The 24,534-nt window shown below is 39.4% G+C and overlaps 1 protein-coding gene across 2 annotated transcripts in view; it reads right to left on the bottom strand.

The window, feature by feature from the left end:
* Positions 1–15,807: 15,807 nt before the first annotated feature.
* Positions 15,808–24,534, bottom strand: part of NUDT3 (nudix hydrolase 3) — a 30,093-nt gene continuing 21,366 nt past the window's right edge. For both annotated transcript variants that reach the window (XM_089514698.1, XM_089514697.1), the window contains one exon: positions 15,808–17,313. In XM_089514698.1, coding sequence (XP_089370824.1) covers positions 17,141–17,313 — 173 coding nt within the window. In that variant the 3' untranslated portion in view covers positions 15,808–17,140. The remainder of the gene's footprint in view (positions 17,314–24,534) is intronic.

The following is a 24,534-nucleotide window of genomic DNA, read 5'->3' as shown; positions in this document are numbered from 1 at the left end:
TAAAATAAAATGCACTTATTCCCTTGCCTAAGCTGAAAGACAGGGTCAGCTGAGCTCACCAACCACTATGGCACTGCAGAGGTGAACAGCATCTGCTGCAAGAGAATGTCTAGCTATGGAATCTTAATAAGGCTTGGCATTTTAAACACAATTAGTCTGGAAAGCAGTAGGAGAGAGGGGGGAACATAGTACTTAAGGATAAACATAAATGGAATTGATTTCCAGTGTTAAAATAAGCTAATTCCTGCCTATTCCTGCTAATTCCTGCATCATCATTGTGAGCTGCCAAAGCTATGGTTGTTCTTCTCAAACCAAGAAGCAGATAACTTGCCCCATATGCCGATACAACTAGATGCCAATACAGCTAGATGCTAGATGCTATTCTTAACAAAGGGACCCATAAGAACAGCATGCTATTATACCTGTCAGGACTTCACCTTTCTAATTTCATCTGCATGTTGCTACAGAAGCAGGTAACTTGTCTTGTTATAAGTTTGTATAGCTGGTCTGTTTCTGCTTGCCCACTTTTTTTTAATGAGATCATTAAAGGTAGATTGAACAACAATGGAGATGAGCTGGTTTTATTAACTAAGAGTTGATACCTTCCCCAAACTTGCATGCCTTGGAATTAAAATTGAGCTCGTCAGTGACCCCACTGGGTTTTGGAGAGTCATGCCCAGTTGGCACTGTTTGAAGCCCAAACACAGTTCTCTGAGTGTCTGACTATTATGTTCAGCACAGAGCTAACATTTGCTCACAGGTGCAGACAGGTCTGCCTTTCAGAACAGGTGAGGCTCTACCCTGTTGTGTTCCTCCACCCATCCCCACAACCATTCAGAACATTAAAGGAATTATAAACCTTTACAAACCAATTAAGGGCGGCAGCACCGCAGTGGAGAAACAAGCTTGTTCTTTCTTTGTTACAAGCAGTCCTGACCAATTTCCCTTCCTTTTCAGACAAGTGCAAAGAAGTGGTACATTTGCTCATGTTCTTCCACTTCATTCAGAAGCAAGAGGGATACACAGGCAGAGCCCGGTGAACTGCCTGGGAGCCATATCTCCCTGCTGAAAAAGAGGGAATGAAATGGGTGGTAATGGTAGCCATCCATAAGGAGGATTTTTTTAAAGTAGTCTCTTGCCATTGATATGACCAAACCATATGAATTAGACTTCACGGAAAATGCATCAGTATAACCATAATCCAAGTTTAGGTTTCAACTACAGAGGCAGGAGAAGAAGAAACTGAGAGATTCTATGGACCTTACCATACTAGATGAGTCCCACTCAGAAACAAGATTTAAAAGTTTTTTTAAAAAAAAACGCAAATGCAGGAGGTTTTTCAGATGATGTTTCTCCCAAACAGTAATAATGCGAAAATAAAGCGAACGGAAAGTGGACAAAAATGACACCTTTTTACTTTTGGAACTTTCTGAAAGTAAAAAGCTGTCATTTTTGTCCACTTTCAGTTAGCTTTATTGTCACGTTATTACTTTTTGGAGAAACGGGTCTGAAAATCATCCCATATTTGCATGTTTTTTTTCCTACTTTTAAAATCCCATTTTAGTGCAGGATTCATCTAGTGTGATAAAGCTCTATGCTGGAGTCCAGGAGGAGATTGATCACACACCAAAACAGGACTTCTTCATCTTAGGCTACTGGAATACAAAAGTACAAGTCAGAGCAGAATCAAAGACTGTAGGAAAAACTGGCCAGGATCAAGAAATGAAGCAGGAGATTGACTAATTGAATTTTGCACAGCCGATACTTTGTTCATCACAAACACATTCTTCAAGCAATCAAAGAGGTGACTCTATACATGGACATCACTTGATGCCAAATACAATTGGCTCTCCACATTTGTGGCTTTGACTTTCATGGATTTGATTATTTGCAGATTTGATTAATATGTTTATTAATATTATTAATACCTCTGCTGGAAGGTGACCACAGGGTTGCTCCGAGGACCTAGAGATTCCTAGAGAGGTGTTCCCCCTTTCACTGGGGTTCTGCACTTGTAACCCCAGTGAATGTGGAGGGCTCACTATATATAAATCAAATACAGTGGGCCCTTGTTATATGCTGGGGTTTAGTTCCAGGATCCCCCGGGGATAACAAAATCCGTGTATGCTCAAGTCCCATTAAATATAATGACATAGCAAAATGGTGTCCCTTTTAAAAAATGGAAAATCAAGGTTTGATCTTTGAAATTTATACTTTTTAGGAACATTTTCAAACCATGGATGCTTGAATCCAGGTATAAAAATCCCTGTATAAGAAGGGCCAACTGTAGATCACATAAGTGGAAGTAGAAGATGGAGAACCTAGGACAGTGGTCTCCAAATTTGGGTCCTGGGAATTTGTTTGTACAGTAACTCCCCGAAGCCTCAGCAAGTATGGCCAATCACCAGAGATCCTGAAAGTTGTTAAGACAACATCTGGAGACTCAGATTTGGGATCCACTGTTCATGGATAATAATCATTGGAAGTGAACTAGGTCCTGAACGTTTTTAAGGGAATCAAGTGTTTTGTGTGTATTCCTGATCATCGGAAGGCTTTCTAATTCAGATCAGTTATGAAAGGAATAAGTTCAACCCTAACATGTATTTTTAAGAATGGAACCATACTTAGACTTTCCAAAGGTATAAACCCATGAGATCATGTTTGTTCATTTTTAGTCTGGAAAATGAACCACCTGCAGACATAACTGATTATGGTGATGGTGGAGTCTCCTCCTTTGAAGGTTTTTAAACAGAGTCTGGATGGCCATCTGTTGGAGGTGTTTTGTGTGTATTCCTGCATGGCAGGGGGCTGGACTGGATAGCCCTTGTGGTCTCTTCCAACTCTATGATTCTGTGCAGCATTGCCACCCAGAACCATCAAATTACATACATTGGCTTTTTCCCAAGATGGCCTCAAGAGAGAACATCTGCACAGGCATTTTGGCCAAATCTGATTTATAGGTGTGTTTGAAATTGGGAATGCATTAAAATATGTTTCACGGTTCTTAATGTTGTTTTTCAAAAATATATACAACAGTTATCATTAATCACTTCTTGAACATTGTCTCCTAATAGATGGCTTAAAAACCTCCAAAGGAGGTAACTCCATCACACTCTGAGGGAGCGTGTTCCACTCTTGAACAGCTCTGTCAAGAGATTCTTCCTAATGCTGAGGTGGAATATTGTATTCATTCCTTTGGATCCTATTCTCTAGAGCTGCAGAAAATGAACATGCTCCATCTTTACAATGACATCTCTTCAAATATTTGAACAGGGCTATCATATCATCTGTTAACCTTCTTTTTTCCAGGCTAAACATACCCAGTTCCCTATGTCTCTCCTCAAGTCATGGTTTCCAAACCCTCCACCATTTCAGTCCTCTGGACACACTCCACCTTGTCAACATCCTTCTTGAACTGTGGTGCCCAGAACTGGATACAGTATTCCAGGTGAGTCCTGACCAAAGCAGAATAGAGTGATATTGTTACATCTCTTGATCTAGGCACTATACTTCTATTGCTGTGACCTCTTTCTTGTTTTGCTAACAGAATGGAAACCATGAGAAAAGAGTAATCACCCCTAGATGCATTTTGGAAGCAGCTTCCCAATGGCCTCGAAAATATTCAGAATGTTTTTTGTTTACTCATGCAAGGCTTAACTTACCTGCTTGGTTCATTTCAGACATGCATCTTGTTTGTCTTGGATAAAAAGTTTGCTGAAACATGTTGGAACTGCTTGTATTTTGAGGTCCAAGAACCTATCCATTTTTTTCAATGTTATATCTGCCCCTGTTCAAATTTTCAGTTAAAGAAACAATGCCAGGAACACATGTATTTCATTAACTGAGGTACACTTGCAGATTTAACTGCCTCTTTTAACTTAAGAGTGGCAGATAAAAATAAAGGTCATACATTTCTATGAATGGTCCTTAGAAAACTAGGTGTCTGCCCTCTGGTGGCATTGAAAATACTTGCATTTCCCTGAAAGGAACCAAGGTTCCAAAAGTGATCCTCAGTGCTTTTTCCTATGAGCAATGTCACTAAAAGCATTTTAAAATTTTGAAAATCTTGTCTCCACTTTGGGTTTCTCCTTGCATACACCCACAAATGTAACAAAAAGACCTGATTGGTTTTCCTGTCCTAAAGTATGGCTGAGGAAAGTAATAAATGGGAGAGCCATGACAGCTAAAAATGGAACTGCTGTGGGTCTCTTGCAGTTCAAAGCTAACCCTGATATATCAGGACTCGGCAGTATCATTTGACATGTTCCGTCAGTGAGATGCATTGGTATTTACCAGGCACTTCTATTTCCATTACTGAAAACCAGTCATCAGACTTCCAACACTGGAACTGATACATTCCCCAGGGAAGGCACTATGATCCTAATGTTAATATAGCATGTTAATTCTACATCACAAGCAAAGGAATCGTGTAAGCCAGGCAGGTCTTCAGATACACCATTATTTTTAATCTAGTCACACACCTCTGGAATGTGTGGCAGTGGGAGGGAATGTACTTTCAAGAGTGCTGTGCTACAAACAACTAAACCTTATACTCCTAGTGGTGAAGATCACTGATGTGTAATTTCTTATTTCATTTTGCGTAGAGGGATTAGGTTTCCAAGCACTGACACCTTAAACAGCAGATACACTGCCTCTTGCTCTCTCTCTCAAACACACACACACACACTTCTCAATGACAGTGCCCCATTTATAGAACGCCATTCAATTTTGTCTTTTAGATATCTGTCAAAGATAATTTGTTTGTACAACTTTTGAGGAAATAAACAAATGTTTGTCTTCTACTGCTAGTTGTTTATATTGTTTTTAAAATATATTTGTAATTTATTATTTTAGATACTTGCAATTTTTAATTTTTTAATTGTGTATTTTTATCCATATTGTTACACAACAAAGTCCTGTGGAGAAAGGACAGGGTATAAATCAAATTAGTAACATAACAGTAAACAAGAATAAATAATAATGAACATGTGTGTATATGCACTCAGGAGTTATGCACAACCACAGCCCCTGTCATGTATATAAAATACACAACAGATGAAAATAGCTCAAAGGTATTATGGTATGAGGTTATGTATGATACATAACATGCAACACACACACAAATCACTCAACTGCACTCAGTCCTATGAACCTTCTTCTTGGAAATCAAGTCCTACTGAGTTCATTGGGAGTTATTCCTATTTCCCATCTAATAAACACAGGCTTTACAGCAATAATGTTATTTGTGATCATGAAGCGGTCAGTGCAAAATACTGAGATTGAGATTACAGTTAACAAGAACTAAAGGCGGGGCAGCTTGGAAGCTTTATCGGTATAGATTTCAACTACTGCAAGGGCTCATGAAGATAGGATTAAGACATTAAGAATAAAGTCATGATTTTGGTATAAGTCACCTACATACTTAAAATCAGACCCACACAAGTAGTCTTCAATCTTTTAAATCCACATACCTGTCTTTGATCTTTGATCTGCAGCATGATAGAACAAATTTATAAAATTCCTGACTAATTCCCCTAAAATGAAATGTTTGGTGTTGGAATATCAAGTTTCTCCTTAACAGAAAGCCAGCTGCAGGGGACAAAACCTAGGAAATATTCAGGAACTGTGAGGAACTGCATTTATTGAGAAGTCAGGCAATCATCCATAAACATTCCATGCAGTACGAAATTCATGAATTTGTTACTCCACTCCTTCTTTCATGTGGGATCATATTTCTATCCTGCAAACGTAATTTCACACATTCAGGAAGGGGGCTTGAGAAATAAAAGAGGCTTCACAATGAATAAAACTGTATGATAAATATGGGTGTGTTTATTCGTTGGCAGCATTAAATTATAACCTACACGTGTCAATTTAAAGAGCACTAATTTTAAAAAAGCAATTATCTTCCTTTTAGCTCACATTTCTTAACATCCAAGGAATTTTGATAAAGAGACGTAGCACAGACACCAGGGCACAGCTCCTCAGCAGAGGGAAATTATCCATGATTCATACCTACAAAGTTTTTGAAGGGAAAACAAAATCAATGTTGAAATTAGTGGGGGTGGGGAATAGACTAACACCTTATGAAAAGACTGCTATCTATGGATTTAAACAGAAGTATGCCTATGTATAATGTGCAGAGCCAAAATACAGCATCGACACACAGGTGTATTCAAGGTGCTGTTAAGACAGGTTTGAACCAAAAGTCTGGTCCTCAAATGCAATACTCATTCAGGTTTTTCCTTATTAAATAGTATATGTGCAGACATTTTATAGATTGTTCTTTCAGTGCTATCAGCTGCTAGAGAATCTCACTCTGAAAACATACTTTCAGCATTTCAAATTAATCTGTCTGCTGCAAAAAACAGCAAATAAAGAAGTGACACTAGGCAATGGCCTTGCAAATCCCCTGCCTTTCAACTCTATTCCAATATATCATTTCAAGCAGGATCACACACCAACATGAGCCTCTTATTTAGGATGGGTTTTCAGTCATCCAGACACATATATTGGTCATAGTTACATAAGGAACAATAACACATTCAAGTATTTTTGTGGTCAGACCAGGTTGACTGAAGACGTATCTATGCAGCTTATAAGAGATCTTTGCTATCAGTTGGTATCTGGATGGAGATTTCAGCAGACCTCTGCCCAGGTATTTCGTATTTTGCTGGTGGTGTTTTTGCATTAAGGCTCAGTAGACAGTAGGTTTAATATGCAGTCTGAAGACTTTGCACATAATCACACACACACACACACACACACACACACACACACTGCTTTGGTCCAAGTAGTAAAGTCCCTATTGTTCTGATCAGAATAAAAGTTTTGAAGTCAGTGGGCTCCTTAACTACAGACATTATATGGGACCTTTGATGCTAGCAGGACGGTAATAAAATCCACAGTAAAGGGTACTATCAAATAACCCGGGGGGGGGGGGAGCCCAGTGCATCCAACCTAGTGCTGTGTACTTCTGCATCAGCTTCAATTTAAAAAAAACAAAAACAGATTAGTACCAAAGCCAGATGACTGTGGGTGGCTTACATAAAGTCAGACCCGCCAAAAGCTTAAGCACTTAAATTTATCAGACTTAAGCTTTGTGAAAATCATATCTATTCATGGGAATAAAGTCTTGAACATTTCAAGGTGACATTTCTCATAGATATACACACAATATAATTTCCCCCCTCAGCTAAAAGTTTTTAAGAATGAATTGGGAGAGGTGGATTTATCACAGAAACTTGTAATTATATATATACACACACACACACACACACACACACACACACACACACACACAAGTCTTTTTATTAAGGTTTATTAATCATCTCAGAAGTTCTCTTTGACAGGGGTGTTCCTGAAAGTGAACAGATTACAACTGTTATATGATGGACTGTATCCTCATATCCCCTAATTCATTAGGGTTTATATCTGGGTAGAAATGTATATGGCTGTAATTGAAGCCCAAATATATACACACAGTATTGGGTAATGAAATGGTTGTTAAATGCAGAATAGACTATATAATTTCACAATGCATGTGACATGGAAATAACATTTCTTCCTCAGTTGTTTTCTACGGTAAAATCTCCCTACAGTGGAAACGTAGCACTGCACAGAACAGACTGGGAAAAACCTGTCCTCCCAAAAGGCTAGTGCTTTAAGTATGGAGTATTTAGACAGGGGAATATTTCAAAATTGCATACATGCACACACAGTCTAGCACCTTAAAGAAACATGAACTAATTTGATAATTGGTATGTAGAAACTTGTAGCACCTTTGAGAGTAACTGAAACAAACTGGCAGCATGAGCTTTCATAGACTTAAGTCTACTTCCCCAAATACATCTGAAGAAGTAGACTTTTAAGTCTAGGAAAGCTCATGCTGCCAACTTCTTTCTTTCAGCTAGTCTCAAAGGTGCTACAAGAACTCCCTACATATTGATTCTACAGACTATCATGGCTATATCTAATTTGGTAATTATTGGATAGATAAGTTACAGCCACCATTAAAACATATTTAGTTTAATGGGCAGAAGAAAACTACTGCAGTTCTGGAGACCAACTTGCAATCCCAGAATTATTTCAGCACATCAGATGAGATCAAGGACTGAGCTGTACTCTACAAACCATTACTCTTAACAACATTATGCTCAATTTTCTCCCCATGGCCATTTCATTTCTTCATGTAGAGAAATATGGAGTCATTTTCTGCATAGAGGACTCTGATCATGTTTATAGGAGCTCCTTTAGACCAGCCGAGCCTTTTGGAACTTACATCCCACACTAAGGGAATCCTCCTATTCTCTCTAATCACTGACCAAAAGTGTCATTGGGATCCCCCTGCCATACCACTTGTCCTCCCAATTGAGACTGACACACAAAAGGCCAACCTTATTTCCAATCATTGATCTTCCAAAGGGGAAGAAAATTGGAAATCCCCACTACACCAGAGATGTGTGTGGCTTCCTCGGGACCATCTGCATGCCATATTTTTGGCAGAGATCTCCTTTCCTAGTGCGAATACATACAAGTTGTATATAAAGCATACAACTTTAATACCATTTAATAGTGTGACAATCCAGCTTAGACTTCCTTTTAACTTTCACTATAGCTTTAAACCATGCATCCCTCTTCCTACAATTGATAATTTGTGCCTTTTATTCTCTGATTGTATCCAGCAATCATGTCCTTCTCAAGCTCATGTTTCTGAAAAGGATGGTGCAGTTCCTAGTTCTGAAGTTGCACTATTTTGTAATTAGGGACATTAAAGTCATTGCCTGAACAGTGCATTCTTACTGCTGAATGCACAAATATTTGAGCACTTTCTTGATATGGTTCATGATGAAATTAGTGCTGAGTGAAGGTTCCCCTTTCCCACAGGTACAGACCACTACAGTTGGCCCTCAGTATCCATGGATTCTTTGTCCACAGATTCAAGCATCCACAGCTTGAAAATATCCAAAAATATATAAAAATTCCAAGAAGCAAACCTTGACTTAGCTATTTTATATAAGGAGCACCATTTTGATATTACATCGTATATAATGGGACTTGGATACCCATGGAATTTGGTATCTACAGAGGGAGGGGGGCTGGAACCAGACCCCAGTAGATAGCAAGGGTCCACTGTACTTTGCAATGTTTAAAAGGTTTTTAATATTTAGGGCCAGCTAGCACCTAGCTAGCCACATTGGTCGGGGGGGGGGGGGTATTGAGAGGAAACAATAATGCATTTTTTTGAATTTGAGGGAGGAGCTGTGCACTGCCCTGTCTACTGTGCTTGTGGGTCATATAGAAGTTGGAACTTATGTTGACTAACCCTGTAGGAAAGCCCTAACCACCCTACCCTCTAAACATCAATCCCATTTGTATTTAGGAGTAATTGCTTTAACTACCTTCAATTAAAATAGTAAAAATGTTGCTTACTATGGTTACTGCATACACTGAAGGGCTTATCTCTAATAAGAGAGAGGAGAGAGGGAAAAAATATTAAATATTTCTGATGCCATCTCCCATTCTGTGCTGAGCTGTAATGAGTATGCATGGTCTTTTAGGGACTATGTGGTTAAAAAAAGTTAACAGATACCAGCTACTTAGGTAAGGCTTTTAACAATGAGGTTCATTTGGTATTTTCGTTGATATTCTCTTCTTTATATATAGTCAAAATCAGCTCCAGTATTGTTTTCACTGTGCATTATTTGTGACATGAAACAGATGGCTCTGTGCAGAGAAGAAATTCCTCCATCTGAGGATGTATGCTACAAATTCTTTTGCAGTTAGTCTCACATGTGCTACAAGATTTCCTTCCACCCTGAAAGGTAAATTCATCTACGAGACTAATGCCATTATCACATGAAGCCTAGGTTTCAATATTTTAATAACTATGGCCTGTTACAGACAGCCAAAATAAAGCTGCTTCGAGTCACAGTGGAGGTATGGTGTTTCAATGATGCATGTGTCCTAAGAGTCCAGAAGTCGCACCAAAGCCATGATCCAGCCCTAAGGACTGGAGCATGGCTTTGGTGTGGGTTCTGGACTCTTAGGACGCATGCATCATTGAAACACCATACCTCCACTGTGACTCGAAGCAGCTTTATTTTGACTGTCTGTAACAGGCCTAAGATTGCTCCCTTAGTGGGTAGTAGATATCAAACTTAACATTTATAGCAGTGGTGAGAAAAGTGAGCTTTGGAGTATACGTGTCTTCCCCCCTCCCCCCGGGGCAAGGATATTTTTTAACTCTCCAAATTCTCCCCAATCCTCCTCCTTCTGGCCAAATAAAAAAAAGGTGAATTGCTTTCCTGGAAGCATTCAAGAGTGGCTATTTTTAAACAGATTTCAGCTGCCTCGTCTGCTATTTAACTTTTAAAAATCTGTTTTTCAAACCCACAAGAGACATCAGCCATGTCTGGTTTGCGGTTTGGTTGGTTCCCCCCCCCCCTTCATTTTCTGATCTTTTTGGCAGCCCATGCAATGACCAGAAGGTCCCAGGGCAGAAAATTGGGCGGTCACACCTCCCAGTTGTCCTCCCTTGGGTCACCAGACCTCGTATAGTTATCTTACCCAGGTCTCCAGGATAATAAAGCAATTGTTTACAGCAGCTGCAACAGCCTATGCAGGAAGACTTCAGTACTGCATTCAAAACCAACAGTTGTCAATAAAACATGCCAATGTGCCATGATAAACAGAAACAATCTGGCCAGCAGCCAGAGTAAAATATCTGCACTAGTTATTTATTTTTACTGTTCACCACTGGATGTAATTGTAAAGCTTTCTGTTCCTTTTACATGAAATTGATGAAGGAAAACAGAAAGGGGATGAACAACAAAAAGGATGTACAGACTAAGGTATGTGTTTGTCATATACTATTGTAAGACATGGTAGCATGTACATTCCTTCCAGTGTTACACCATGTTCATGTTTTCTATATTACAAATATTCAAACTGTACAATTTAGAAGGGAGCATTGTGCTGCACTTAGCAATATTACTTTGATGGATGGCTATATTAATAACTCTATCTTCTGTGTGGAAATTGCAATCAGAATATATATGACGTTGTATATGTAATATCCACATGGAATTACTACACTGCTTAAGCCTTACCCATAGTTGTGAACTATCACACACAGCAATGGACATGGAGCTGGAACCAGGAGTAGAATCCCTTCCATAAGATTAGGAACCCATGGAAGGCATTTCTATCTTAAACTGAAGAATTAGGCAACACTGCATTTGTAGTGGCACCAAAACAGTAGAGGAATTGCTTGCTTTACTTATCTCCAATAAAAGTAATGTGTCATTCTTTCTTTTAATTTAAACCATCTAATTCAGACAAGTACCAATTACTAACAGTAATAGGAAATAATTTCCTTCCTATTCACATACAGTATGGTCCACAGATCCTAACCATCTCTTAACCTGCTTGTCTTGCTGAGAACAGTAATGTTAAGGAGGAGTCGGAGTTCACCTTGGGACCAATTCCCATAGTTGTCATTTGGCCTATGTTATTGAACCCATGTCTCAAAATAGCAACACTGTGCCATACTCAAGCCTATATTCAGAGTTTCAATTCTCAGGGAGCACATTAAAATATAACATCTGGAGGTGAGACAAATGCTTAAAAGAATTTCACAGAAAGCAATCTTTCCTTATTCAATAAGCTATTCCATATACTATGTGTGCTTTTAAACAGCAAATTCAAATTAAGACATTATAAACACTTTCAGATGGCACAAGCACTTGCCCCCACACACTTTCATACTGTTCAATAAAGATGGCAAATTTTGTGGCGTGAACACCAAAGGCTACCTCTTTCCATGTAAAGGGGCACACTGGTGACATCTGGCAGAGTTGCCCTTAAATTCATCACACCCTTAATCTTAGACATGAGGCAATATGAAACAGTATAGAAAATTAAGAGAGATTGATTCTGACATCACATTTTCCTTAATGGACCCATGCAAATTCAGACATATGTAGAGAGAATGTGAACCACCCTACCTCTCCTTTTCAACAGGAACAAACAAAAGTGATAATTATCTGTAGTGTGACCCATCATGTTAACAAGCCTAAAGCAGTATTGGCAACTTCTACATTAAGTGGCCAAACACACTAGAGCAGTGATTGCCAAACTTGGGGCCCAGATATTATCGGATCTCAAGTCGCACAAGCTCCAGGCATCATAGCCAATTATCAGAGTCTTGGAGTTCAGAAAGATCTGAAACCATTGCACTAGTGTCTCACTGAAATTCCTCCAGAATTCAATTAAGAAAAAATATTTTGAAGACAGTGTTTAAGCAGCATCTCTAATGTTTTAAAAGTAATCAAGGAGACAAGTTGCTTTTGGAAGGAACAGAGAATTATACTAAGATTTCATCAATGCCTCCTTGCATTACTTAACCAACACAAAAAATAGAAGACTGAATCAGCCATGCTATAAGAAGTTCAGCATTTATACTGAGCACATCACACTGGAGGAGAAAGATGTACTGATGGTTCTAATAAAATCTATTGTGATGAGAGGTATCAAACTGTACTCAAAAACAGTTTCTTTATTACAGAGATTAAGGTTTACATACACACCCCTCCAGTGTAAAACAGAACTACAACACTACCATCTCTCTTTTCCCAGGCCCTCCCTGCCACCTCCCAAGCGCAAGACAAAATGCCTGGAGACAGTTCAGATGAACAAAACTAGCAAGGTGTTAAGAAATATGCACAATCTTTGTCTAAATCTGTTATCCCCCATAATTTTTACCATTAGCAAATAGGCAAACTCAGAGTCACACAAATGTTCCTGAAATTTTCATTAGTACAAAATTGTACTCATGCTTGATCAAATTTAGACACGATAGATAAGAGTCTGAATTAAGTTTTACCAGTCTCCATACTTTAATTAAAATGTCACCCCAGCTACAAACAGTGATGTTGCTGAGTTTGTTTTCAAGCTCAGAAGTACAAACTTCAGTTGATTCATATTACCCATAATACTTATGAGGTAAGTATTATGATATGTGCACACCGTATTCTTCTTTGGGTCAGATTGTAATCTGAATATTTCCCCAATACCATTTCCATTACTCTAATCCACCCATAGGCATTCTACTTATGGCACTGGTATAAGAGTTGGTTAAGCAACATGTTGAAAGTGAGGCAGATGCTCCTCTCCTATCTAGCATGTGCTGGGGGAATATGACTCAGGACAATTGGTGACTATGCAGCACACCAGAAATCTAAATGTGGGAGAAGCCTGTTCACTTTTCACCTCAACAGCTTGCTGCTGCCAGCTGGCATGAAACTGAACCATGTGCTATTAAGGGATTGGTGTGGAGAAAAGGAAGAAATCTATGGAGGTGGAGGACAGATTTACAAGTTCTAATAAAATCACTAGCAAGGAGAAGATGGCACTCTTTTTTTTTTAATTGGCTAGTTTTTAACAGACTGAGGTGGGGGCAGGAGCCATAGGGGCGTGATTATAAGAATATGTCTAAATACAAATAGAATATTTTGGGGAAAGTTAAGAGCTATGCTGCATCTAAAATCATGAAGGCATCTTCAGTCTAAATTCTTCTTACAAAGCTGATTTCCACTTTCCAAAGATCCAATAAGAGTTAATTCAAGATTAAACCCAAGCTTAACAGATACACCAAAATACTCCAGCACATTCTATTTACTCTACATCATACATTTGCTAAATCTATGACACTGAAACACAGCAGGGATTAGAAAATCACAACTGCATTTTACACAACAAGATATAACTGCAGAGAACCTGACACTGGTTTTGTCCTCCAAGGAAAGAAAATTATGTCTCTACATACTGGAAAATGCTGCAAACTGCAGACTGTCACTGATAGGGTGCTAAATCCAATCATTAGTCCCAACTAGTCTTTAAGTTGATTTAACAAATCCTGTTCACTCAATGAGTCTTCTCTACATGGAACAAATTACTGCCTTTAATCCATAGCTGTATGTTTAAGTTTTACCATGATTACCCAGCAGTTATGTGCAAACCCACTGCCAAACACAGTTTTAGGCAGCACTGTCAACCTTGTTTTACACAGGGCTGGTAAAATAAAGGCCCATCTAAACAAAATACTTCATCTAAAGGAGGGATAAACTCTAGCACCAACTCTGAATTTATTACATATTATTGTAAATATATACTAACAAACCTGCAACATTGCTTATGCTATACCAGCATTTGTCTACATTGTGAACTGCTCAAGTTCAGCATGTTTTGCAATCAAATATTCAACCTCTACTTTGTAACTTTCAAGAACTAGAAATTTACATATAAATATGAACACTGGGATTCTCACAGTCTATGAGATGAACAGAAGAGATTAGGGAAGTATGTATACTCTTCAGAATTTGGGTGCTCTGCCTTGATTTAAAGTTAAAGTTCATAAAAATTGACTATCAAGCACGCTTTACTGCCTTTGCCAGCAGTCCTTGATTACAGTACATAAATATAAAGGAGTTTTACATGTAGAAATCCAACAAATTACATTTTATGGCAAAGCCCAGCTGAATCTATATTTACTGAAGATTTAAGACATACGAACTCTAAACCAAGTGTCCATCTACCCACTTAGCATAGATTATATTTAAACTGAAAACACCCCACCCCCCATTACTTGCACTATGTTAGACACATGGTCTGTCATGCCAGAAGTTCCAGTGTATTTAGACATGCACTGAAAAAGTGAGTTGGTGTGTTGACATTTTCATTTATATCACTAAGTAGTTTACTGACTCATTTATTACATAATACCCTGAGAAACTGGGAAAGCTGTGAACTCTACAGTGCATCAGAAGTAGGTGAAAAAGTGGGGTTTAGTAAACAGAAGCAAGGACTGGGTTAAATTACACTACTGAAGAATCCAGCCTTTGTATTCCAGGAGCTTCATCTTCCTTTTCCAGTTTAGAAGGCAAACAGCTACTCAATGCAGTTGCATAAATAGCATCAATTCATCCCACATTAAACTACTTTCTTGGCACAATTTATTTTTCCTGACCCAAACAAAAAAAGAAAAGCTGTTAGCAAATCATTAACAATAGTCTATCCTAAGTAGTCTGTTTAACAGCCCTATAAAAACATCTTAGAGTCATAAAAAGTATTCATGTTGTAGATATTAAAACTGCAGTCACCCTTTTAGGAGTTTCAGTTCTCCTTCAAACTAACTTCCATGTCCTTCTCTATTCAACAAGACCCCAAACCCTTAGCTGAAGGCAACGGTTTGCAATACCGGAAAGTGCCACATATGCCTTAGTAAGAAAAGTCATGTAATATATTTCAAGACACTAATCAAGCCCTTTGCATTTAATTTTTTATTGTTGATTGTTAAGATAAAGGGCATTGAAGTGGCACAGCATAGTTCCAGATTTGTAGTAGATGTTCAAGTTTAAACTACTTCTTGAATAATAATTCTCAGCATTTCCATGTGGCATTAGTACTCCCATAATACAGAATGCTATCCCACTCACTGAAAGTAGGGGATCACGCAAAAAAAAAAAAAATGAATCTCAGATTTCACAGCAGCTTTCAAAAATAGAAAGTATACAAATTAACTTCTTCAGGCTGCATGACTATTTTAGAATATTTTATACAATTAGTTGTTTAATGGGCAGTTATTTAATGAGAATGATTGATTAATAAGAGTACTGCAGATTTAATTTCACATCTTGGCTATACACTGACAAAGACGTAGTCACCAAATATAGCAACTAGGTCCTGTCCCAAGCCAGGGATTAACTAATGCCCCTCCCCAAATCTTCCCCAGGCCCACCCCCTCCCACAACCCTCTCCACAGTCTCCCAACTAGACAATACTGTTGGCAAATCAAGACAGCATGAAACATACATCAATAGAAACAAAAATGTGACATGTGCCAATGCATCAGGTTAACTATCCTATTAAATGACACAGTTCTCCACAACAGCATTTCTGCTTGGGAACCAGTTGTACCTTTGCCACTGAAGAATAACATTTACCATTCTGAGCATGCTCTGTGGTACATTTACAAGTGCTGCAATGCTACAGATAAAGGAGGAGATTGGACACCTGATTACTTCTTTTCAGGGATACTGTGTGACTGCCTCTCGGTGCAGCAACACTCAAAGGAAAGTCCAACACTTTAGCACAAATTATAATATCCAGTTCAGTATGGTGTAAGGCATGTGGACAAGAAGAGATATCAGCAGTATACAGCAGGAATAGAAAGAATTCCACACCAGCAGAAATCATTGGTGCTTGATGCTCCAGTTCACCTGTTTTTAAGCTCATTTTGAATCCCTGATTCCTATATATAGAGGTTGGAATTCAACTAGTTTCTGTGGTCATATGCCAGAAGTGAAGGGTAACCAATTCCTTGTGCTTCTGTCCATTGTTAGGAGATGGCATATTGGCTAAAACTGTAGAAAGAATGAAGCACCAGGATGTCTTGCAAGTGATTGTTGCCTGGCCTCCTCCAAGTGTCACAGCACTAAATTTGAATCAAGAAGTGGGGTACAGGGAGTCAAACTGGCCCAGCCACTAGCACTGTCACAAAAAATGTTAAAAAACAAGGCAAAGAAGATTATGATGCTCTTCTTTATAGAAGCAGCTTAAATTTTAAAATAAATCCTGCAAAATCAAAGTGTTAGGTTTCTCCATCTAAAAAAAGTTACACACATGCGCTGAGAAAGTGGCCACCACACAGATCTCAACAGCAGCGTACTGTACAAAAACTAAGACTTAAAAGATCTGATCTCACATTTATAGCCTCTTTTAACTGAAAAGATAAAAAAAGTCTGGCTATGGCTGCAACAACACAAAGAAACATTTCAGAAGACAAGGCAGTGGTGAAACTAGCAGCCTTGCTCTTCAAGTTGTCAAAATGTTGTTAACAGGGAAGGGACACTTCATGCACAAGATGTGGTTTACAAAATACATATCCAAGTAAAAGCAAGAAAACCCCACTTTGCACTAGAATGCAACACTCAAACATTGCTCTGCCAAAGGCCAAAGGCTGCTGCACATGTCTGTTTGACAGAGGACATATGTGAAAGCGGCGAGAAGAGGGGGAAAAGGGAAATCCAGGTTTCAGTCTTCTTTTCCACGTCTATTTCTCTTATATGGATATCTTCAGTCATCTGATGTCAGACAGTGCACTCTCTTTTGAGAATGATGTGGTCACAACAGGAGTGCCGTTGTTAGCCAAATAGCCTTGCCTCAACGTTTCAAAATATGAAGCCTGCACAGGTTTGTGATACTGCAGAACTTTTATGGCATCATCTATCTTAAACCATTCCCTTTTTCTTCCTACAGGTAAACAGAAAGGAGAAAAATTAGCAATACAGCAAAATAATTTAAGAATTTACAATCCCTTCTCTATAGAGAATTTCCACTGACAAACTGCATACTTTTTGCAAGTACCATATGATGTTAAAACATCAAATACTAGTTCAGTGACAGCTGCCATGTAATGATACACTGACTGGAAGTCCACCTCTTAAAAATGCAAACAAAATTATTCAGTTGTCCAGAAAACAGATCATACATTACAAAAGCAAGTCATTACTAGAATCATAGAATCATAGAGTTGGAAGAGACTACAAGGGCCATCCAATCCAACCCCCTGCCATGCAGGAAATCTAAAACAAAGCATCCCCGACAGATGGCCATCCAGCCTCTGCTTAAAGACCTCCAAGGAGGGAAACTCCACTACACTCCAAAGGAGTGTGTTCCATTGTCGAACAGCCCTTACTTTCAGGAAGTTCTCCTAATGTTGAGGTGGACTCTCTTTTGCTGTAGCTTGCATCCATTGCTCCGGGTCCTAGTCTCTGGAGCAGCAGAAAACAAGCTTGCTCCCTCCTCAATATGACATCCCTTCAAATATTGAAACAGGGCTATCATATCACCTCTTAACCTTCTCTTCTCCAGACTCAACATACCCAGCTCCCTGAGTCTTTCCTCATAGGGCATGGTTTCCAGACCCTTCGCCGTTTTAGTCGTCCTGCTTTGGACACGCTCTAGTTTCTCAATGTCCTTTTTGAACTGTGGTGCCCAGAACTGGACACAATATTCCAGGTGGGGCCTGACCAGAGCAGAATAGAGTGGCACTATTACTTCCCTTGATCTAGACCAGGGGTAGGCAACCTTTTTGAGCCAGGGGACGGGTTGGTGTCCCCCAGACAACTGGGGGGGGGGGGGGGGGAGAAATAAATAAATAATTAAATAATATAGGACAACATTTTCAAATGTAGGACACATTTTTTAAAAAATGGAGGACATGCGAAAAAATGTGATGATTTTTAAAAAATGTTAATATAAATGCATGTTTCTTAGGCATGATCAAAATGGAGGACATTTGGGCATTATTCCTAGACAGATGGCAGAAATGAACTTCCCTTTCTGGCCAACCCCCGCTCCCCCCATTCCAAACAGCACATTTGGGCATTGAACATGGCTTTACTTAACATAGCAATCTCTTGCATATTTCAGAGGCTTATTGCATAACCCAACTCTTTGGGTTTCACACTGAACATGGGTTCACATGGCTATGCCTATTGAACATGTCAAAGTGGTTTCACAGTTCTTGCACCAAGTGTACTTCTCAGAAGTGTGTACTTGGTCAAGGGACTTTGGTTTTTCTTCACTGCGCGTGAGTTTGTAAAAATCACAGCAATTTACATTGGCCTTGCCTCAGAGGCTTTCTGATATCAATATCACCATTAAAGAACCAAAAACACACAGAAAAGGCACTTTGGAAAGTCGCACTCTCTCGGCTTCAGAAACAGTGCGTGCATGTCTCTCAATCTGACTCTCAACATCATCATCACACTATCACTGTCAAAACAAGGGAGACTTGTTAGCACTTAAAGCACACAAAATAAAAATTTTAAAAACCTTGAGGCCTCTGGCCACTCACCACCTCCTCCTTCTGCTCCCCCTCCTCCTCTTCCTCCTCCTTCTGCTCCCCCTCCATCTCTTCCTCCTCCTTCTGCTCCCCCCTCCATCTCTTCTTCCTCTTTCTGCTCCCCCTCCTCCTCTTCCTCCTCCTCCTCTTCCACCTCCTTCTGCTCCCCCTCCTCTTCATCCTCCTCCTTCTGCTCCCCCTCCTCCTCTTCCTCCTCCTTCTGCTCCCCCTCCTCTTCATCCTCCTCCTTCTGCTCCCCCTCCTCTTCATCCTCCTCCTTCTGCTCCCCCCTCCTCCTCTTCCTTCTGCTCCCCCCTCCTCCTCTTCCTCCTCCTTCTGCTCCCCCTCCTCCTCTTCCTTCTCCTTCTCCTCCTCCTCCCCCCTCCTCCTCTTCCTCCTCCTCCTCTTCCACCTCCTTCTGCTCCCCCTCCTCTTCATCCTCCTCCTTCTGCTCCCCCTCCTCCTCTTCCTCCTCCTTCTGCTCCCCCTCCTCTTCATCCTCCTCCTTCTGCTCCCCCTCCTCTTCATCCTCCTCCTTCTGCTCCCCCCTCCTCCTCTTCCTCCTCCTTCTGCTCCCCCTCCTCCTCTTCCTTCTCCTTCTCCTCCTCCTCCCCCCTCCTCCTCCTCCTTCTCCTCCCCCCTCCTCCATGCACAGCGCAGCCTGGGGGCGGAGGAGGCAGAGGAGAAGAGGTGGGCAGTGCGGGGCCGCACGGCCCTCCTCTTCCTCCTCCGCGCGGTGGTGGAGGAGGAGGGCAGTGTGGTCGCGCAGCCCAGGAGGAGGTGGAGGAGACGGCGGCAGCGGCAGCGGCAGGACCGGGCTGGGGCCAGTCCTGCCACCTCTGTGGGCTGCATCCGGCCCATGGGCCGGGGGTTGCCGACCCCTGATCTAGACACTACACTTCTATTGATGCAGCCTAAAATCACATTGGCCTTGTTAGCTGCCGCATCGCACTGCTGACTCATCTTCAACTTGTGGTCTACTTGGACTCCTAGATCCCTTTCACATGTAGTTTCCTTAAGCCAGGTGTCCCCCAACTTATATCTGTGCATTTCATTTTTCCGCCCTAAGTGCAGTACCTTACATTTCTCCCTGTTGAAGTTCATTTTGTTAGCTGTGGCCCAGCATTCTAGTCCAGTGATGGTGAACCTTTTACTGACCGAGTGCCCAAACTGCAACCCAGACCCCACTTATTTATTGAAAAGCGCCACGTCCCTCTGGCTTTCTAATAAGAAACTGTGTGTGCCCATAGAGAGGGCTCTGAGTGCCACTTCTGGCACGCGTGCCATAGGTTCGCCATCACTGTTCTAGTCTATTCAGGTCATTTTGAATTTTAATCCTGTCCTCTGTTGTGTTAGTTACTCCTCCTAATTTGGTGTCATCTGAAAATCTGATAAGTATGCTCCCAATTCTGTCATCCAAGTCATTGATAAAGATGTTGACTAGCACTGAGCCCAGGACAGAGCCCTGTGGGACCCCGCTGGTCACTTCTCTCCAGGATGAAAAGGAGCCATTGTTGTGCACCCCTTGGGTTCGGCCAGTCAACCAATTACAAATCCATGTAACTGTTACTTTGTCTAGCCCACATTTCACTAGCCTGTTTGCAAGAATGTCATGGGGAACCTTGTCAAAGGCCTTACTGAAATCATTAAGTACTCTCCAAATTTCAAAAACCTACTGTCATATTTGTTAATTTTAAAGGAATGTAAGGAGATAGGAAATATCATTTCATAAGGAAGACCCATAGGCTCACAGTATGCAACCAGTGAACTTGCTAACAGAAAATCAGTGGTAGAGAAATAAATACCTTCCGGGGTGGGGGGGAGGTTGGAATGTATATTATTGTTTGCCTATGAAGACTACTATGAGATACATAGCAAAAGGAGATACATGAATGTAACTTGGTTTGTAAATGAGAATGAATCATTTCAATAAATTTATTGCTGAAGTTATACATTTTTCTACAGAATGCATATTGTTCTTCTATGGAAAAATAGTTAGGTTATTCAAGGACATAAAAATGCAATCAACAAACAAATAAGAATGGGATGAAAAGGGAAAATACCAAAAAATACCAGAAATTCTATAAGGTATGTTACTACTATAATAATTACTACATTGTTTTTAAACACACACATGTTTAAATGCACACAAAATATGGAACTACGATTTTTAAAACTCTCATCTTCTAAAAAGTGTGGAAATTTTTAAGTTGAAGAACCTACCATCACTTGCACACGATGTAAAGCAATAAAGGTATTGTACAATTTTATATATTTTGTTGATTTTTAATGTAAGCATCATGTAGCCACACTTTACCTAGATCTCAATCACAATCCTTTCCAGTATAGGCTAGCAACACTCCTAAAGGTGATGACAGCTTAGGAGCTGTGGGCATCAAGTTGCTCATTTAACTTTGGTTTTTCTTACCTGATTTAATATGGATTTGGAAGGATGACACTGATAAATGCTGTACGTGGAGAGGTTAAGCAGGTATGGGGAGAAGTGCCTGTATCACCATGGGATAGCTAGGTGTTGAGACTAGCACTCCAGAAGACAAGGATCTGAATCCTCATTCTGCAAGTCACTCTCTCCCTGCCTCAGAATAAGGTAATGTCAAACCTCCTCTGAACGAATCTTGGCAAAAAAAAAAAAAAAAAAACACCCAAAAAAACCCCAACCTTATAATAGGGTTGTGTCATAAGTCAAAAGTGACTGAAAGGCGCATAATAACAACAAACTCCTGAACAGATTACTATAAGGTAGCATACATGGAAGCTGTCCTTAAACACAATTTTCAAGCTTTGGTTAGTGCACAATGTGCTGGCCAGTAATGGAAGTGGTACATCTCTGGAAGCATTATACCACACCAATTCTATAAGAACTTCATTGGCCACTTATATTACTTTAAGTTCAATTAAATGCATTGGTCCTTACTTATAAACTCTAAATATCTTGGGAATTAAATACCTCAAGGGGCTGCTCATGTTTTAAATCTTCAAGAGAGGTCCTTCTCAAGTAACAAGTACATAATATGTAAACATAAATGTCAGCATTATTTGTTTTGGCACTTTAATTTATTATTTATTATTATTATTAAACTTTATTTCTATAGTGCTGTAATTATACACAGCGCTGTACAAAGTCGAATTTGGCACACCTACCTCATGGTGGTGTGACAAGTGCAGACATTACTTCTATTGCCAGGTCAAAACCTATTTGTTTGTCCATGCATGAAAAAAAAGTCACAAAGCAAAGTGAACAGCAGCCTATTTATGCATATCGTCTGTCTTCTTTTTTTGCAACTTGTAGTTTTACTAGGATTTTTTTTAAAAAAATGTTTATTACGTTTTGTAAACTGCCCTAGTAGTATGTACTGTATACTCGTGTATAGGTTGAGGGTAGGTTTGGGGGCCAAAATTCTGGATTTTTATATGACCCATGGATAAGTCGAGGGTAAAATTTAAAGGCATGTAACCATGGGTGTAAAGGATGTCTTGCTCCCTCCTCCTGCATCTTCCCAGCCCAGCTGTCCTCTCCAGAAGCAATAGGCTGGGAAGAGGTTTGAGGAGTGAACGATCTCACACCCGGACATCTTGTCACCGTACTGACTCATGTATAAGTCGACCCAGGTTTTTTGGTCAATTTTGTAGTATAAATTTTTCGACTTATACAGAAGTATATATGGTAAATAATATTAAAGGAGCAAGAAACAAACAGTAATATCAATCAATCATCCAGGACTCTTTCTGCTTGGCTCAAAAGAGAAAGAAAATGCATTGGGAAATCTGAAACAGCTGCTATCACATTACCACAGTGACCCACAAATAAGTTTACCTGGGATTTTGGATTCAATTTTTGGGCATAAAAGTTTAGACTAGAATATACAGTAGGATGACACTATACTTCTTATGTGGTAGGCATAATTCTTTTTCTATAATTGACATGGCTTTCTTTTCTAAATCATTATATCAAAGAATTAAGAGTATGGACATATTAAAAGATAAAGGTTTCCCCTTGGATATGATGGTCCAGTCTTGTCCAACTGTAGGGGACAGTGCTCATCTTCGTTACTAAGCTGAGAAAGCCAGCATGACTCCGTGGTTATAATAATAATAATAATAATAATAATAATAATAATAATAATAAAATTTATTTGTGTTTCCCCGCCTCTCCCAGTGGATTGAAGCAGGGTTACAGACTATTAAAAGCAATACATATAACACTCTTATAAAAACATAAAAAAATATTACATCAACACTCATCAATACAACAGTACAAAAATCCATCAACCATCCAGCATCCAGGGGCAAGGCAGAATATGTAGCCAGCATGACTACTGAACAGAACATATTACCTTTCCATCAAGGTGGTACCAATTTATCTACTTGCACTTTTACATGCTTTCGAACTGCCAGGTTGATAGAAGGTGGGACTAGTGACAGGAGCTCATTCCATCACACGGCACTTGGTCTTGAAGTGCCAAACTTGCAATCGTCCGAGTTGGTGTCTTAACTGCTGAGCAACCATGTCCCTAGAGCTTTTTTCAGATCACAACTCTATTCAACTGACGTTGACTTTCTCAGGTAAGAAGTCTTTTAATTGGAGACTGAATTATTTGCTATTACAGGATAAGAAAGTAGTGGAAAAAGCTAAAAAGGCATTGATTGACAGATTTTTTAAAAAAGATAACTTTAGAAAAGGCACGAGAGAAAGCTGTATGGGATGCCTCTAAAGCTTATATAAGAGGGGTTTTTTCATACAGGAAAATGTTCAGCTGAAGAACTAACTCAATATTGGAACAAACTAATAAAATTTTAGATGAAATATGAAAAGAGGAAAAATTAGAAAAAAATCTCCAAGAGATACAAAGAATAGCAGAGGATATGAAGTTTTTACAAAAGCAACTTTCAATGAGATTGGTGTTTGAAGTGGAAAGAAATCTGAGATTTGTAAAGCAAAAAAATCATTTCGAAAATTTATTAGTTGATAAGGCAAACATTGGGAAACAGATAACTATGGACAGAAAGGCCTTTAAAAAGGCTTTTATAATTATTTTCTAGCTTTGTTTAAGAAACCGCACATTTCACTGGACACTAGAGAGAAATATTTAAATGAGAAAAAAAATGCCTAAAATTTTAGAGGCTCAAAAACAAAAACTGAATGCGACTATTACTATGGCAGAAATCATGGATGAATCCTACGAAAGCTCCAGGGCCAGATGGACTATCAGCTATATATTATAAAGTGTTGAAGGATCAGTTGCTCTTAACATTACAGAGAACAATGAACTCAATTTTAAGTTTGGGTGAAATGCCAGACTCTTAAAAATATACAAATATAGTTTTGATACTGAAAGAGGATAAAGATTTTACAGAAACCAAGAATTATAGACCTATTTTGTTATTAAATAATGACTATCAGGTTTTTGCTATGCTACTAGCGGACATACTGAAAGGAGTGCTGCAGGAATGGGTACATGAAGATGAACATGGCTTTTTAACCGCAAGACAAATATGATATTTTTGACTATCTGGACAAAAATAATGAATGAGACCGTTTTGATATTTTTTGGCTGTGGAAAAGGTTTTCATAATGGCAACTGGTCATTTATGAATGAATGAGA

The sequence above is a fragment of the Sceloporus occidentalis genome, unplaced genomic scaffold (genome assembly GCF_023333645.1).
Source record: "Sceloporus occidentalis isolate IW3139 unplaced genomic scaffold, rSceOcc1.0.p SCAF_3, whole genome shotgun sequence".
NCBI lineage: Eukaryota > Metazoa > Chordata > Lepidosauria > Squamata > Phrynosomatidae > Sceloporus > Sceloporus occidentalis.
This window is presented reverse-complemented; position numbering and strand designations above follow the sequence as displayed.